Genomic DNA, 16,038 nt, shown 5'->3' with positions numbered 1-16,038 from the left:
AAAACTCAAGAGGACAAACAAAATATTGGTGAAAGTCCAACATACTAACTATAGAGCACACCTGCTGCATAGCACTGTATGTAATTCAAATCCCTGATTTAAAAAGATCCTGCCGACGTCTGCTCAGGATCACTCGGATCTGAGGCTGGGGCCCTGAAGGTCCAGGACACGCAACTTGCCAACTGGCTTCACTTATAATCTGCGAAAAAATTCACTGTCACCTTAACAATAGGGTAAGAAGCCTTTAATCTCTGATGGTGAGACTGACTACAAGAAGGATTTTTACCTTGTATCTTATGCTTTTCTGCAGTCTCAATTTTCTACCATGAAGACATACTCTTGTCAAAGTTAAATAAAATCCTATATAAAAACATTAAAAAAAAACCCTCCAACTATCTAGTAATAAGAAAGGGGATGGGCTCTCCAAAAATGAGACAAAACTTAATGCAGTTGGAGTTCCTACTGGCATTAAGACGGGGCTGTTTTGCATAATGTCTCACTCTAGGCACCCCCAAGGCTGCAGACATAGAGCCACAACCACTGTGTCGGGATCTCGGCCCCTCTCCAGCCTCTTCCACGGACCTGACTCTGTCTGCCCCTTGGCCACTCCAAGTCTGGACTCACTGTGAAGTTTTAAGTGCCTAAATCTTATGACTTGAAATCAACGTAAAATTTGGATTTTGAAAGATAACCTTGATGAGAAGCAAGACTCAAGTCTGGCGGGATGGACGGGACAGACATCCAACAGGTGAGGTTAAAATGAGGAGCAGAGGGGGAGGCGGAGATGACCACACAGTTAGCACGAACAGCAGAGAAACAGCACCATTCCCGCAGCATGCTTGGAGGACAGGCCTGGAAGGCCAGGACCTCAGCAGCCCAGGGTTCCCAAGGCAGGGTGCGTGAGACAAAGTCATTGCCACATCAGCCGACTTCAGCATTTTAATACGTATGTATTTATTTTTTATAGTTACCTTGTTATTATTATTATTATTTTTTGCAGTACACGGGCCTCTCACCGCTGGGCCTCTCCTGCCGCGGAGCACAGGCTCCGGACATGCAGGCCCAGCGGCCACGGCCCACGGGCCCAGCCGCTCCGCGGCACGCAGGATCCCCCCGGACCGGGACATGAACCCGTGTCCCCTGCATCGGCAGGCTGACTCTCAACCACTCTGCCACCAGGGAAGCCCTATAGTTACCTTATTTTTATGGTACTGGTTTTCCATTTACAATACAGGTAATAATCTTTCCTTTTAGGATAAATTTAAGTGGAAACGGTGAGTCAATTCAAAGGAAAATATGTAAGTAACCACATAGGTGATGTAAAGATGTGGCCAAAATCATGAAGATGGTACAACAATGACTGCAGACAGAAAAAACGGCAGTAGCTAAAGGCCTCTATCGACCAGCCTTTCCCCCGCTCTGGGTGTGATTGGCGTGATGTTCTTTCTGTCCACTGCTGTTTTAACTTCAGCATCCAAGGTGTCAGAGAACGACAGTACAGTCCTAAAACTTCATTCTGGACTGAACTCTGGCTGGGCAACATCGATGCAATTATTCAAAACGCTTGAATGGAGCACAATAAAATCCTTCAAAACATAGAGCACCTCTAAAAAGGACCTTATTGGCAAAAGCCAACAATTCAGGGCTCTGACAAAGAAAGAGGACAAAAGGGCAGCGGTTTTAAATTTAGATGCTTAAAGGTAAGTCTGAAAAAAAACTCACTTGACAGAGACTGTATATTTCAGGAAGCATAGCGACAACAGACCAGCTCTGCTTTACACGCGGGCGTGACAAAAGCCTGCAGGTGCGAGAGAAGGGGGGCAGCACACGGCCCCTGGACTTACTCAGCACGGCCATCCTGGCCAAAGGACCTGTGCATAGACGTCCCGAGGCTCCCCTACAGCTGTGCTGTACTGGAGGAACGGTCCAGAGGGTGTGACAACTCATCTTCTCTTTTGAACTCAGAATCCACGCTGGCTACTTTAAGTTTGGCTTGGAACTGGGGTCAGGAGGAGGGGTCCGCTATAGGTCATCTGGCCTTTAGGTACTGTTTTTTTGTTTTGTTTTGTTTTCGTTTGTTTGAATTTCAGAAATGAAGAAGGATACACGATGAAGACACATGGTAAAGGAAAAGGATTAGAAATCTCCAATCTCGGAAAAAGGGAGGGGCTCGTTAGGAGAGGATGGGGTTGTCAGAGGAAGACCAGAACTGCAGGTGTTTAGAGAGAGCCGAGAGAGCCGGGTGGGCCCCTGGAGACTTGTCTTTGTCCTTGCTTTTGCTTCTCAAAAAGGAACTCTCTCTGCGCTGAGTTGCTAAATCGTTATCCCCAGGATAACCCGAGAGGAAGGAAAAAAAAAAAAAAACACAAGAAATAAATGAAATGAATAATAACAAATGACTCTAAATTAGCTCAACGTACTTAGGAAATCAGTATCCTGTCCAGCCCAGGAAAGATGGAAACAATAGCCACGACAAGACCGGAATCAGGACTCAGTGAGTCACTTATGCTCTGCCTCAATTTAATTAATTTAGCGGCATCTTAGTGCCAACACTTTACTTACTCAGCACGTGAAGAGAATTACGTATCGCTCGAGGAGCCGAAGGGCTTAGACAATTTTTCAATTTCAAAGTGTGAAATTATTAAATAAGAATGTTTATTAATTTAGGAGCCGCGGCTTCTCTTACTCATCCATTTTAATGACTGACTCCCTGACAATCTGGCTCACGTGCTACACAGTACGTTTCTGGCCTGCTGTAATGAAATGGTCTACCTGAAGTATCCACTAATAATTCTTGTATATCTGAAATAACCTCTTTTGGCAGGATGAGTTTAAAAATAATGAAAGTACCTCTTTTTCATACCCCAAAGCCCTCAACACCAAGAATTATTATATGCTTTTAGATCTCCTATGCATCTTCTAATTCATGACCTTTAAATCACAGAGTCTTATCAGAGGAGACAACTGGTCTAACTTTTTGAACATGTCATACAGAAACAACCAGTATATCCAATTTCTGATTTAGAGTTAAATTTGGTACCAGAACCTCCATTATTTCTTCCTCTGTGGCACCACCTGGTGGCCAATGCTCACACCACAGGATAAGGGACCGACTTTATGTGATGCTGGGGCCCATGGCTCTGCCGGGGCCCCTGGTTAGGCAGCCTGTTGGTTCAGCTTTAACTGCAGGCAGTGCCCTTGTTGGTGAAGAGCTCAGGCTCCAGGGTTGACAGACCTCTGTTTGAATCCAAGTTCTGCCACTTACTATGTCAGCAGGTGTTTCACCTGTCAAGCCTCACTTTCTAAGCTCTGAAAAGGGGATGATTTATCATGCCTACCTCACGGGGTAGTTAGGACTAAACCCGAGGCAGATAAAGTAAATTAGCCGACAAGGTGCTGAGCCCAAAGAAAGCACCCAGTGCACGGCAGCTGTTACTGATGATCATCACTGACTTGCTCGTTCATGGATGGGCACGAGCATTTCTTTTCCTCTGAAAGTTTTCCTGACTCAGTTAGGCTGGTTATAGTTAATTAAGTCAACTTTAATACAAATTGAGGTGATAGATGTCAAAACATTTAAACAGTCAAAATGCAAACCTGGGGCCACAGATCCCCTCTAGATAAAAACCAATGTTAAGCTTCATTATCATTTATCTGCACAAGAGCCTATTACCTCATCTGACCTCCTGTAAAGAACGGGAGTGCAAGCATTAGTCCCCAAACAATGTGTGCGTGAATGCATTTTCTTTTGTGCATTTGAAAGTGACACAGCAGTACCTGAAGTGGTGAATGTGGCCTCCTGAAAGGCTTGTGCACATGTCACACTCAGAGGGTGGCTTGTCACAGGCCCTTAGTGCTATAATGTCAGCCACCACCCCCGACAGTGTGTGGGTCTCAGGCATAGGCCTGATCTTCAGAAAGTCCTGGTGTCTTTCATAAAGATTCAAATATTCAGGCTGCAGTTTTGGCATAAATAATCCATGAAATGATATTTAAAAGTAAATTTGGAAATTTAACCTTGTTTGAAGTAACTGCTGTGCTTAATCGATTCTAAGATGCACATCCCCACCCCCACCGCCCCATCTTAACATCACTGAAATCAGGATGCAGCCTCCACAGTGTCTCAGAGTCACCACTGGGGCCAGATGGAACTGTGACAGAACTGTCACTGCCGTGACCGATATATTTTACTCATATTTTCCTTTTATGTGTGTACACAAAAATCTGTCGAATTAAGTCTTCTAGAAGAGCTCTTCAACAAGAGTACAATAAAAATTCTAAGTGTTAAAGCACTGCATCATTTGATTGCCAGCGTTATATAAAGTAATTGGGCAGTTTATAATTGATAGCCTCTTAGAGTTTGACAGAATAAAGCACATTCAACTAGGAACCCATTTCAGAACCCCTGGCAAACTCCAAATGGCAGCCCTCATGGAAAGGTAAGCCGGGCCCCCTGGCTGGTAAGACTGAAGACCGGGTCAGGCTGCAGAAGAAAACCTGGCTGCCTATCTAAGGGCTAAAAAGACTGGAGTCACACGTGGGCTTGCAAAAGATCGCACATGTGCACGCTGCCTGTTAAATGTGCCGGAGATCTCCCTACAGAAATAGTCTACTCTACAACTCTGACATGTACAAGGAAACCCCCAAACATATGCAACTGAGCTTGCCTCTGGTGCCTGCGTGGTTACCAGCTTTGGTTTGAGTCCCTCCCACCATCTACAGGATTAGCAATGCTTCTCGCTCGACATGGGTTTGTATTTTCTTGGTTATTAACACACCTATGGAGGCAGATGTGTGTGTACACAGCACATCCCCTTCACGCTCTTACACACACAGGTGCGCACAGCCACACGCCGTCTCCCTCTACCCGGTCCAGTGAGAGGGTCCCTTAGACCACCCCCTGCAGCCAGGTCAGCCCGCCTACCTTTTCCCAGGGTCCCTTTGTGGATGTCACGCTCTTCTGCACAGCTTGAGCCCGAGGGGGTGGCCTCGGGGTTCTCCGGCTGGGATCTGAGCGGCTGAGAAGTGGATGGCGAGGTTGGGTCTGGGGACTCCAGCTGCCGGGGAGGACTGTCTGTAGTTGACTTCAATCGTTCTCTGGAACCCTCTTTCTTTGGTTTGATGAGTTTGACTAAAGCTTTGGCTCCAATCCAGTGGTTTTTCCTAGTTAGGAGTAGATTTTTAGGACACAGTCAACCCTCACTGCCCCCTCCAGCAGGTTACTGGGTGCCCTAATGTGGGCTGGGATTCCCATCACCAGCCTGGGAAGCTGGCCAGTAACCACCACCATGACCACTGTTATTTGGGGCTCAGGAGGCAGAACAGAATTCTCGGTCACGCATGCGCTCGGGGATAGTTAGAAGCATGTATCGGGTCAGGAGTTCACACTAGTCTCTTGGGAGAACAGAACGTCGAGTACGCCCATTAACTCTTGATTATCTCTGGGAAGGAAGTCCTGCTCTGCTAATGTGATCTATTAACTCTTGATTATCTCTGGGGAGGAAGTCGTGCTCTGCTAATGTGATCTAGTAGATCCTGATTATCTCTGGGGAGGAAGTCGTGCTCTGCTAATGTGATCTATTAGATCTTGATTATCTCTGGGGAGGAAGTCGTGCTCTGCTAATGTGATCTATTAGATCTTGATTATCTCTGGGGAGGAAGTCGTGCTCTGCTAATGTGATCTATTAACTCTTGATTATCTCTGGGGAGGAAGTCGTGCTCTGCTAATGTGATCTATTAACTCTTGATTGTCTCTGGGGAGGAAGTCGTGCTCTGCTAATGTGATCTATTAACTCTTGATTATCTCTGGGAAGGAAGTCGTGCTCTGCTAATGTGATCTATTAACTCTTGATTATCTCTGGGAAGGAAGTCGTGCTCTGCTAATGTGATCTATTAGCTCCTGATTATCTCTGGGGAGGAAGTCGTGCTCTGCTAATGTGATCTAGTAGATCTTGATTATCTCTGGGAAGGAAGTCGTGCTCTGCTAATGTGATCTATTAACTCTTGATTATCTCTGGGAAGGAAGTCGTGCTCTGCTAATGTGATCTATTAGCTCCTGATTATCTCTGGGGAGGAAGTCGTGCTCTGCTAATGTGATCTAGTAGATCTTGATTATCTCTGGGAAGGAAGTCGTGCTCTGCTAATGTGATCTATTAGATCTTGACTATCTCTGGGGAGGAAGTCATGCTCTGCTAATGTGATCTATTAGATCTTGATTATCTCTGGGGAGGAAGTCGTGCTCTGCTAATGTGATCTGTTAACTCTTGATTATCTCCGGGATGGAAGTCGTGCTCTGCTGATGATCTAGTAGATGGCCATTTTTCTGCCAAAATGCCCTTTTCAGCGTCACACTCCTCCTCATCCTCTGCTAAAGTTCACGGTAAGCGTAATAAGCTGGCATTCCTTGACCACTCCCGGCACCGAGGAATCCGGGTGAGGTGGCAGAGAGCAGGGAAGAGGGCGCCGTGTGAAGTAAAAACAGGCAATTTAATGAGGAAGCGACGAAGCTGCAGCTAACGGGAAATGGAGGCTTCTGCTGTTACCAAAAGAGAACCACAGGGCTTCCCTGGTGGCGCAGTGGTTGGGAGTCCGCCTGCCGATGCAGGGGACACGGGTTCGTGCCCCAGTCTGGGAAGATCCCACATGCCGCGGAGCGGCTGGGCCTGTGAGCCATGGCCGCTGAGCCTGCGCGTCCGGAGCCTGTGCTCCGCAACGGGAGAGGCCACGGCAGTGAGAGGCCTGCGTACCGGAAAAAAAAACAACAAAAAAAGAGAGAACCACACCCGAGTTCTACTCCTGCTCTGAACTGAATTGCACTGTGTTTACACAAATCTCTCCGTTTCCTCGTCTGGGACTCAACTTCTCCATCTGTCAAAGAGAAGGCTGAGACTGAGGTTCTGAAATTCTGTGGTTGTGTGATTTCAACAGAGAGGCCTTGAAGGGTGCACAGCGATCCTGACTTTGAGGCTGGGCTGGGACAGGACCACGTGCAGGGCCGACTCCTGGGGGGAGCGGTGCTGGACAAGGCTGGCAGTCTTGGGGGATGGAGCCAGCCCTGAAACCCACTGCCCTCTGGAGAAGGGGACATGTCTGTGAAGCCGCCCTGGGGTTCAGTGAATCCAGAGGAATCTGTATATGGCCAAAAGGTGCCCCTGTTTGAAGACTGTGAGTGCTGGGCCTGGTGTCCTATCCAAGGTTCCTTCCCTAAACAGAAACATGGTTTTCTGCACCCCGTTAAATCCTGAGAAGAGGCCGACAAGGCAACCCTTCCATCCCGCTTTAACGGCTCCCAAACCACTGACTCTGACCCATTAAAAGGGCTGTGGCTCACTTAAGCCTGTGTCTCGTCAGGGTCAGCTGGCATTTGCCACCCCTCACAGGACAAGCATGAGGATGGGGCTGCAAGAAATTCTAAAATCTTTCTGATGTGCACACGGGTGACCTGTCACTGTGGAAGACACAGGCCCTACAAAAAGTTTCACCCTGAGTGTGAACAAGGAAGGTTTTCTGTTCTGTGTTCAAGTCCCTGAAACTTAAATCAACTCACTTCTTTGGAGCAGGATCATAGAACTTGTACTGATCCATGATTTTTTCTTCCAGTTTTTCCTTATGTCTTCGTAAGGCATTTAACTTGTCTCTGTGGAGAGAGGGAAAAGACAATCAAGCCAGTTTTAAATAAAACAAACGAACTTACTCACCAGCTCGGCCTGGGACCTGGCCCAGCGGACATCACAGTGCTCACAGTCGCTGAGTTGGGAATATGCGAACGGAAGCATCTGACACAGGTCCAGAAGCCCTAACGCCTTGCAGAGGCCTGCTGAAGCACCCAGGATCTAGCTGTGAGTGAACTCAAGGGAGCAAACCCAGAACCGTCTGACAACCCAAGCTCGGAAGCAAGGATTCTCTGGCCAGGCCATTCAGGGTGTGGGACACCTCAGGGTCAGACCCGAGGCCAGCTGCTGGCGTGCACATCAACAATACCTTGGTGGTGGGAGAGGTCTGCCCTTAGGGAGTTGGGTGGGCATCAAGGTTGAAAAAGTCATTTCAGCAAATTCAGACCTCTGACCTGGACCCATTCCAATGCTGGGTTTCTGAGAAAACTTCCATGGGAACAAACTCAGAAGACTTTAGGGTCCAGAGAGAAGATAAGGAACAGAGCGGGCCTGGAAAAACCAGAGGGTGTGGCGGGGACGGAGGCACAACTGGGCCACCGCAGCAGATCGCTGCCTGGGGTGGCACGGAGACCTTCCCATTTTTCAGAGCAGCCAGAAACTCAGACTGTGAAGCAGAATCTCCTGACTTGTAAATGCTGGAAACCAGTTTGTATTTTCAAAAACACACAAGAGACCAAAGAGACACCTCTCGAACCCTGGGCTGCCAGAGGGCACCTCTGCTTCCTGGGAGGGAAGTTCTGGCCTTCCTGATACGAAGGGTGTGCTTTTGTTTTATCTCAGGGAGTCAGGCAGGTGGACTCCACACAACACTGCCCACAGGGCCACCAACTCCTGTCCCTTCCGGCCTCTCACCACCTGTGCCGTCTTTACAGCTCGGACCCTCGGCTTCCTCACTGGAAAACGAGGCCTCGGGCCAGAGGCAACTTTCTGCTCAGGCTTCTTTCTGCCAAGAAGCTGCCAAGCTTCCACCCAAGCTGGGGACTTTCCCAGGAACTCCCCACGAAGGGGGTACATCACGAAAAGTGGCAGCTTTGCGAACCACTGGGCCCCGACCCCCAAGCCCCAACCCCTCGCGGCTCCCAGCCTCCTTGACTCGATGTCTGTGATCTGTTATTGTGTCCTCACGGCCGTGCTGCCCCGCCTTAAGCTCGGAGTGCTTTCGCGGCTGGGTTCGCCCCAGAGATGTGCACAAACTCAGAGAGCAGGTCCCGTGCCCCTCTCGGCCCCCAGCACAGTGCTCCGCTCAGAGCAGCCTCCGGGAAGCCTGCCAACTCCTGGCCCTCTGCAGACGCTCTCTATTGCACAACTGTCATCCCATCATCCCCCTGGGGTCCGGGCGCCTACTCTTCTAGTTAGCAACAGCCCAGTGTCCGCTGGAAATTATTATCAGCTGGAATACAGAGGGCCAACTTCAGGCAACGGTCATTTCTATCCCAAAATTACAGTGCGGTTTGCAAGGCAAACCATCTCCTGGTAGATGGCGAGCCGCCTCTGACCATGTCCCCCTGCAGCCTGTCTCCTCTTGCCTTCCCTACGCTGGCCAGCCATTCCCACCGCGAGCAAGGACAGTTCAACCACCACGGCAGAGCGGTGGAAACCCCCTGGAACCACGGATGTGTCCTGGATCGTTTCACTTGCAAACCACAAGGTTCTCAGGGCCAGGCTCTTCTTCTTGACCTCATCTCTGGCAGCTTCCTAGGCCCTGCGAGACCAGCACCCTTTAAACACTTCCCAGTGAATCCCGACTCGTTAGCCAGGCGCGGCAGCCTCCTCCGCTGAGGCTCCCGCACGTTCCCTGCACCCAGAGAGCCCTGCCGTGCTCCACCTTCATGTCCCCCGTCTGCCCTGCCTTCGGCCCATCCTGTGTCGGCAGCAGAACCCCAGCTCTTCTTCCCACTTCTCCGTGAAGCTCCTCAACCTCTGTCTGGTATGCCCACATCCCATCACCCCCACTAGGTCCCTGGTTACCACCGCAGGGGCCACAGCAAAGCCCACATAAACAAACACCGTGGCACACGGGGGACCCACCGCACCAGACGATCAGGGGACACAGCCACAGGCGACAGAAGGAGGTTGGGTGTGGCACCTACACTCAGCCTCCGACGTGAATTCTTTCCCTGAGATACTTCTCTTGCTAGCACAGCTGTATTTTTAGAAGTGCACTTAATTCCAAAAGCAGACTAAGAAGCTTCTGGCGGTGGGCAGAGCCTTTAAAAAGCAAACGAAAGCCAACCACCACCACTTGCAGAAACCCAGAAACACTCCAGGGAAACAGAGAGAAGGACAGGCTGTTAAGAACAGGCTCCAGGGCTGTTCCTGCCCAGAGTGGGGCAGGTCTTGGCCAGAGAAGCCAGGACCCCCGTGTCGACAGGCGTCCCCCACCCGGGCCCCTTACATGTACTGCTTCTGCTCCTCGTGGTACTGTTCCTTGTTCTCCAAGTTCTGTTCTAGAAGCATTTGGTTCTGCTGGCTCAACAGCTGGATCTGGCTCAAGAGGTGATGGTTTTCTTCCTCCAAGTTCCCCTTGAGGCGGGAGAGCAGCTAAAACACAGACCAACAACGTCTTAAATACTGTGTGACCCCATGAGTCTGCTGCTGGGAATCTAGCTTCCAAAAGAAGGCAAAGGCCACGTGCGCCAAGATGTCCATCTCAGTACTATCTGCACTCGTGACAACTTGAAAGGACCCAAACGGCCTCTTCCCTTGGCAGCTACGCTGTCCAATCCGACAGCCGCGGGCAACGCGTGGCCGCTGACCACTTAAAGCACAGCTAGCCCACGATGAGGAGAGCCACAAGGGCGGATACAGCGGATCCTAAAGACTTAACTAAAAACAAAAAGATGTGAAAGAGCTCGTTAATGAGCTTTTTGTGGTTACATGTGGAAATGACATTTTAGATATATTGGCTGAACAAAATATATTACTTAGAATTAATCCCACCTGTTTCCTTTCACTTCTTTACTGTGGCTACTAGAAAATTTTACATTACATCTGGTGGCTACATTATTATTTCTAGCGGCCAGCTCCGTCCTAGACGAGGGTCGGCACACTTCTCCTGTAAAGAGTCAGATAGCAAATATTTTAGGCTTTCCAGGCCGGACAGTGGTCTCTGTCGCAGCCACTCAACTGTGCTGTTACAGCAGGAAAGCAGCCAGAGACAATATGTAAATGCACAGGTGTGACCGCGTTCCAATACAACTTGACTTATGGACACTGACATTTAAGTGTTATACCACTTGCACTTGCCACAAAACATTTTTTTTCACTTTCTCAGCCATTATAAAATGTAAAGGTCATTCTCAGTTCACGGCTGTATGGAAAGAGGTTTGGCGGCTGGATTTTAGTTTTGGGCTGAGGATGGCCAACTCTTGTCTAGAATACATTTATCATGGTTGGTGTAGCAGGAAAACGACAAGCTTTGGCTTCAGACAGACTGGGTGGCAATCTCCTACTGCAGGCCCTGGCCTGAGGTCCCCTCGGAAATCCTAAAGCAGGGCCCTGTGAGGCACAGCCTATGATGACGGGGCTCCCTCAGCCAGTGTCTGCCTGTGTCCTGGCCCCCACCTCCTCCACAGGCCCCAGCCCCAGCCCAGAGGGGCCTTTGGGCATCCCAGAACCCTGGCCTCTGCTTCCTCATCTGTGGCGCCCCGTGAGCTCAAAGGAAAAGGCTCCCCAGAGTGTTTTTCAACAAACAAAGGGCAAGAGGAGCTGTGTCCGGGCTCCTGGCTGTCCTGGAGCTGGGACGGGACCCAGCTGCTCTGCCCTGTGCCATCCACTTTGCCTGTCTTACTTGTCCCGCGGTCTGCTTACAATTTCATCTGAGCGGGGTCTGCTGCTTAAGAAGGTACTTTCCAACCTAGTGCACCAGAAGGCAGAGATCTGCCCCTTTTGCAACCAGGGGATTTGTGTGCAAGTTCCATCCCGAGGAGCCAGTGAGCCAAACCCAAGCACGGAAGAAAATCTGTGACCTTCCTCTAGAACAGTGCAGCTGCTACATGCAAGGAAACGGAAAAACCGTGTGGACACAGCCAAGAGGACAGAGATAAAACAGCACTCTGCTGTTTCCGTGCGCCTGCTCTGACCCTTTGCAGAAAGCAAAGGTCAGACGCAAAGGTGTTTTCTAATGCGTCCCTACCAGTCGTGGTGCCTGTCCCCCTTTCAAACGCCTCTGGTCTCCTCCCGGCCTCTGTACCACCTTCACAGTCTTGGAGCACAGACGCCAAGAAGGACCCATCGCACCCCCTCTGAGCCCAAGGCTGTCACCCCAGGGGGACTCGTCCCGGTGTCCCGAGACCCCGCCCAGCCCCAGGCCCCACCTCGCAGTGGGTGTCCAGCTTGGTCAGAGAGATGTCCATGCTCTGATGCTGTTCCTTCAGCTCGTCGAACCGGGCCTGCCAGCGGCTCAGCTCCAGCTGCGAGCTGTTCAGCGAGGTTTTCAGCTCCTTGGTGTGGCTGTGCAGCTCCTCGTGTTCCCCCTTCAGCTGGTGGTGCAGGAAGCTGACCCTGGCAGGGTGGAGAGCCACAGGGCTGAGGCCTGAAGGGTGCTCCCGGGCCCTGTCACAGCTGTGCAACCTTAGACCGAACCACAACCTCCCTGGGCCTCACAATGAGGGAGTTGAACAAAATCAGAGGCTTTCAAACTGGATTCTTTGGGGTTCTATGAAGGTACCCCTGGTGTCCCCACCTTGCACTGGGGGGACGGAACAGGCAGGCTCGGACACCCACTTCAACAGAGCATCACTGTTATGACCTCTTATGTTTTTAGAGCTTTGGCATATCTGCCTACTTGGACAAAAAGGTTCTGTTGTTAAAAGCTTTCTTTCTGAAAACGGAACCAGACATTTTTGCTCTAAAACTCTTTGTCTATGCCCAGCTCTTCTTCTCAATTCCAAGCCCCTTTCTCATTTCAACTCCCGAGATAAAATATGAGATGCTGGGGTATGATGTAAATCCACAAAGATTAGCACCATCATAATAACTATTATCCAACTGGGCTTTCTCGGGGGAAGATCTGTAACAGAAAGCTCAAAGTACCAGGGGCTCATGGCCTCAATTTAGACACAGATGTGTCTTGTTTGGCTACAGTGTTTTTTAAATGAATTAGTGGGTCAACATTTAAAATTCTGAAAGTTTCACATCAACATTCCAATGTCCAGCTTCTCTTAAGAGAAAAAGCATAAACCAAGGGATAACCTGGTGGCCCCAGGCCTTCCTCCCAGCTGACACCTGTTAGTGTATATTCTCCGTGTCACTCATGTCCAGTCTACCACTGGCACTCTTCACCCACGTGCCTGACCTGCCTGGCACCGGAGCCTGTAGCCCCTGGTACACATGAACGCAAAGAGGTGGGGAGGAGGCAGTACCCATGGCCATGCCAGAGACAAGACCTGCTTCAAATCCTGACTCTGCCATTGACTACAGCATCCACTCTGAACAAGGCATTTAATCTCAGCCTGTTTCTTCGTCTGTTTAAAAAAAAAAGGATAGGGCTTCCCTGGTGGCGCAGTGGTTGAGAGTCCGCCTGCCGATGCGGGGGACGCGGGTTCGTGCCCCGGTCCGAGAGGATCCCGCGTGCCGCGGAGCGGCTGGGCCCGTGGGCTATGGCCGCTGAGCCTGCGCGTCCGGAGCCTGTGCTCCGCGGCGGGAGAGGCCACAGCAGTGAGAGGCCCGCGTACCGCAAAAAAAAAAAAAAAGGATAGTAATTCTGTAGATTCTCGTTACTCTTGGTAGTAACATTCTATAAGGTCCCTGAGACACTAAATTAGCTCTTGGGGGAAACACACAGGTGGGTTCCTGTGAGTCTGGTCACACAATTTTGTCAGCTGATCAAGACATACCTCGTTTTACGTGGTTTCTGTTTAAAGACACCTTATGTGATGTACTCACAGCCAACAGCACTGTAACTCATGCCTGAAGGAAGCTTATCTACCTCACTCACACATATTCTCCGTAACGTACATCACAGCCTCGCACTTAGGAACACGAGACAGCATTCTGCTCGTGGGCCATTTTAAACAGCAAAATCCTCACCCCAAAGCACAAAAACACGAAAACCATGGCACTAAACAGGCCACAGAAAGGACGTTCGTAGGCTTCCTTGGTGGCGCAGTGGTTAAGAGTCCGCCTGCCAATGCAGGGGACACGGGTTCGTGCCCCGGTCCGGGAAGATCCCACATGCCGCGGAGCAGCTGGGCCCGTGAGCCATGGCCGCTAAGCCTGCGTGTCCGGAGCCTGTGCTCCGCAACGGGAGAGGCCACAACAGTGAGAGGCCCGTGTACCGCAAAAAAAAAAAAAAAAAAAGTATGCTCGTTTGCAGAATAAGCTGCAGGGGTCGAATGCCTTGCTCCTCCACTGTTGGAAATGTGTGCATCAGGAGACCCCAAATGTCCCGCCACCCAAATGTCCATGATAGCTCCACGAACGCTGATTTGGGGCTTAGAGATCAATGTCAACAAGGAGGTGAATTCACAAACAGGGAACCCATTAGATGACGAATGTACCCGTGGCTGACGCAACCAATCGGCATCTCAGGGCAGGAGGTGAGGGCCACCAGCTTGGGCGACGCGCTATCCCTGGGTACCACGCCCTTCCATCCCAGCACCATCGCTTTGACCTCGCTACCATCCAGCTGTTAGCATGACAGGGGCTGTATTGGCAGGCTGACCTCCGCTCAGCGGGAGCAGAGTGAGTGAGCTGCTGCCGCCCGCGGGAAGGTGGGCCCCCTGGGCCCCGGCGTTTACCTGTCCAGCTCCTCCTGCAGCCTCTGGTTCTCGCTCGCGACCGCGGCGCTCGTCCTCTGCTCCTGCCGCAGAGCCTCCCTCTCGGCATTCAAAACCTTCTCCAGCTCATCCAGCTCCGCCCTGCGCTTCAGCATGTCGCCGTGCCTGGGGGAGGGGACACACCGCTGGCAGCCCGTCCCGGGCCTTCTTTGCCCACGGGCGACGGACACCCTGGGAGACCGCGAAGCCTCCACAGAGAAAGCGGGGCTCGTCTGGCGGCTTCTCTCTGCAGAGCTGAGGGGGGCGGGCAGGGGGCAAGGCTGCATGGCAGGGAATTGGAGGGAGGTGGCTGGGAGAGGCACCGGGGGTGCGAGCAGCGCCTGGGCGGGAAGGCTCGGGGTCCCCTCCAGCCCCAGGGCCAGAGGCCTCGTCCTCCCACCCGACATGCCCCCGCGGCCCCCTCGATTCCCTGTCACAGCAGCCTTCCTCCCTTGGCCCCCGGGGAACGCCAAGACAACGTCCTCTGAACCCCACACCCTCCTCTCAGGGAGTGCAAATGACTTAACAGGGCGTTCACGCAACACAAACTGATCTAGAAGAAACCACGGAATAGCTGAATTCCACTGCACATGACAGCTAATCTCACAGCAAATCCCTGCTCACTGGGGACGGGGTGAGCCCTCCTCTCCCTTGGGAGCCCCTCCTGCTCTTGCCAGACCTCGAGTGGGGGGCCCAGGCAGCTGCCGGGGGACGCGCGCGTGCACACACACACAGACACACACAGACACACACAGACACACACACACACACACACACACACACACACACACACACACACACACACACACACACACACACACACACACACACACACACACACACACACACACACACACACACACACACACACCCCTCCTTCCCGCCCTTTCATTTTCCTCTTTGTATTTTCTCCTCTGTCTCTCTGTGTGGGGTACTGCACAGCTATCTCTGGAGGGCAGCAGAGCACAAGGACAGAGTCCCCGATAAGCCCAGGCTGTTCCTCCCACCTGCTGGAACCTTCCAAGCTCACGATGACTCAAGAGCCCCCAAGTCCAGGGGGCTTCCAGCCTTCGTCTCCAGACCTCTACCCTGACCCCGCCTGTCCCTGCGCAGCTGTACTCGCACCATCTGACTGGAACCCAGACTTGTGCCTGTGTGGGAGTCAAGCTCAGAAGCCTGCTCAGGCAGCTGTTCACAGACATCTGTGTGGCCTTTAGCTTCAGAGCAGAGGATCCCCAACGTGGTTCTGGGCGTGGGGCTCTGCCTGGCTCTCAGGGGTGACCTTTCGCATCCAGATTAACGATTCTGGGAAAAGTCATCCAAGGTCTGACAACTTAGGGCCTCCGGCTGACCATCAGGGTCCCCGCTTCCCGCTTCCCTGCTGTAACGTCTTGGAAAAGCTCACTGATCAAGCATCTCTCTGACCGTTAGTAAGCTACGCCACTGCAGAACAGAACCCGGGCGAGTCTGGCTCACCACCGAGTCCCAGTACGAGGCACAGTGCTCAGTATCTGTTAAGAGAACGAATGAGTGAGCGTCTGATTTAAGTGTCAAACGAAATGAATGTAGAGCCATCATCCCTGTATTCCAGGTACCCAGACTCCTGA

General features: G+C 51.4%; 1 protein-coding gene across 8 annotated transcripts in view; it reads right to left on the bottom strand.

The window, feature by feature from the left end:
* Nucleotides 1-16,038, bottom strand: part of CCDC88C (coiled-coil domain containing 88C) — a 129,107-nt gene that overhangs the window by 13,364 nt on the left and 99,705 nt on the right. For 7 of the 8 annotated variants that reach the window (XM_060169173.1, XM_060169104.1, XM_060169258.1 and 4 more), the window contains exons 21-25: nucleotides 14,414-14,557; nucleotides 11,990-12,176; nucleotides 10,069-10,214; nucleotides 7,547-7,636; nucleotides 4,925-5,163 (exon numbers count right to left, since the gene is read on the bottom strand). In XM_060169173.1, coding sequence (XP_060025156.1) covers nucleotides 4,925-5,163; nucleotides 7,547-7,636; nucleotides 10,069-10,214; nucleotides 11,990-12,176; nucleotides 14,414-14,557 — 806 coding nt within the window. Of the gene's footprint in view, nucleotides 1-1,844; nucleotides 2,314-4,924; nucleotides 5,164-7,546; nucleotides 7,637-10,068; nucleotides 10,215-11,989; nucleotides 12,177-14,413; nucleotides 14,558-16,038 lie in introns of all 8 variants that reach the window. The other variant, XR_009544115.1, reaches the window with a different exon arrangement.

This window comes from Lagenorhynchus albirostris, chromosome 1 (genome assembly GCF_949774975.1).
Source record: "Lagenorhynchus albirostris chromosome 1, mLagAlb1.1, whole genome shotgun sequence".
In the NCBI taxonomy this organism is placed as follows: domain Eukaryota; kingdom Metazoa; phylum Chordata; class Mammalia; order Artiodactyla; family Delphinidae; genus Lagenorhynchus; species Lagenorhynchus albirostris.
Note: the sequence above shows the minus strand (reverse complement) of the source record. Positions and strands in the feature narration are given on the sequence as shown.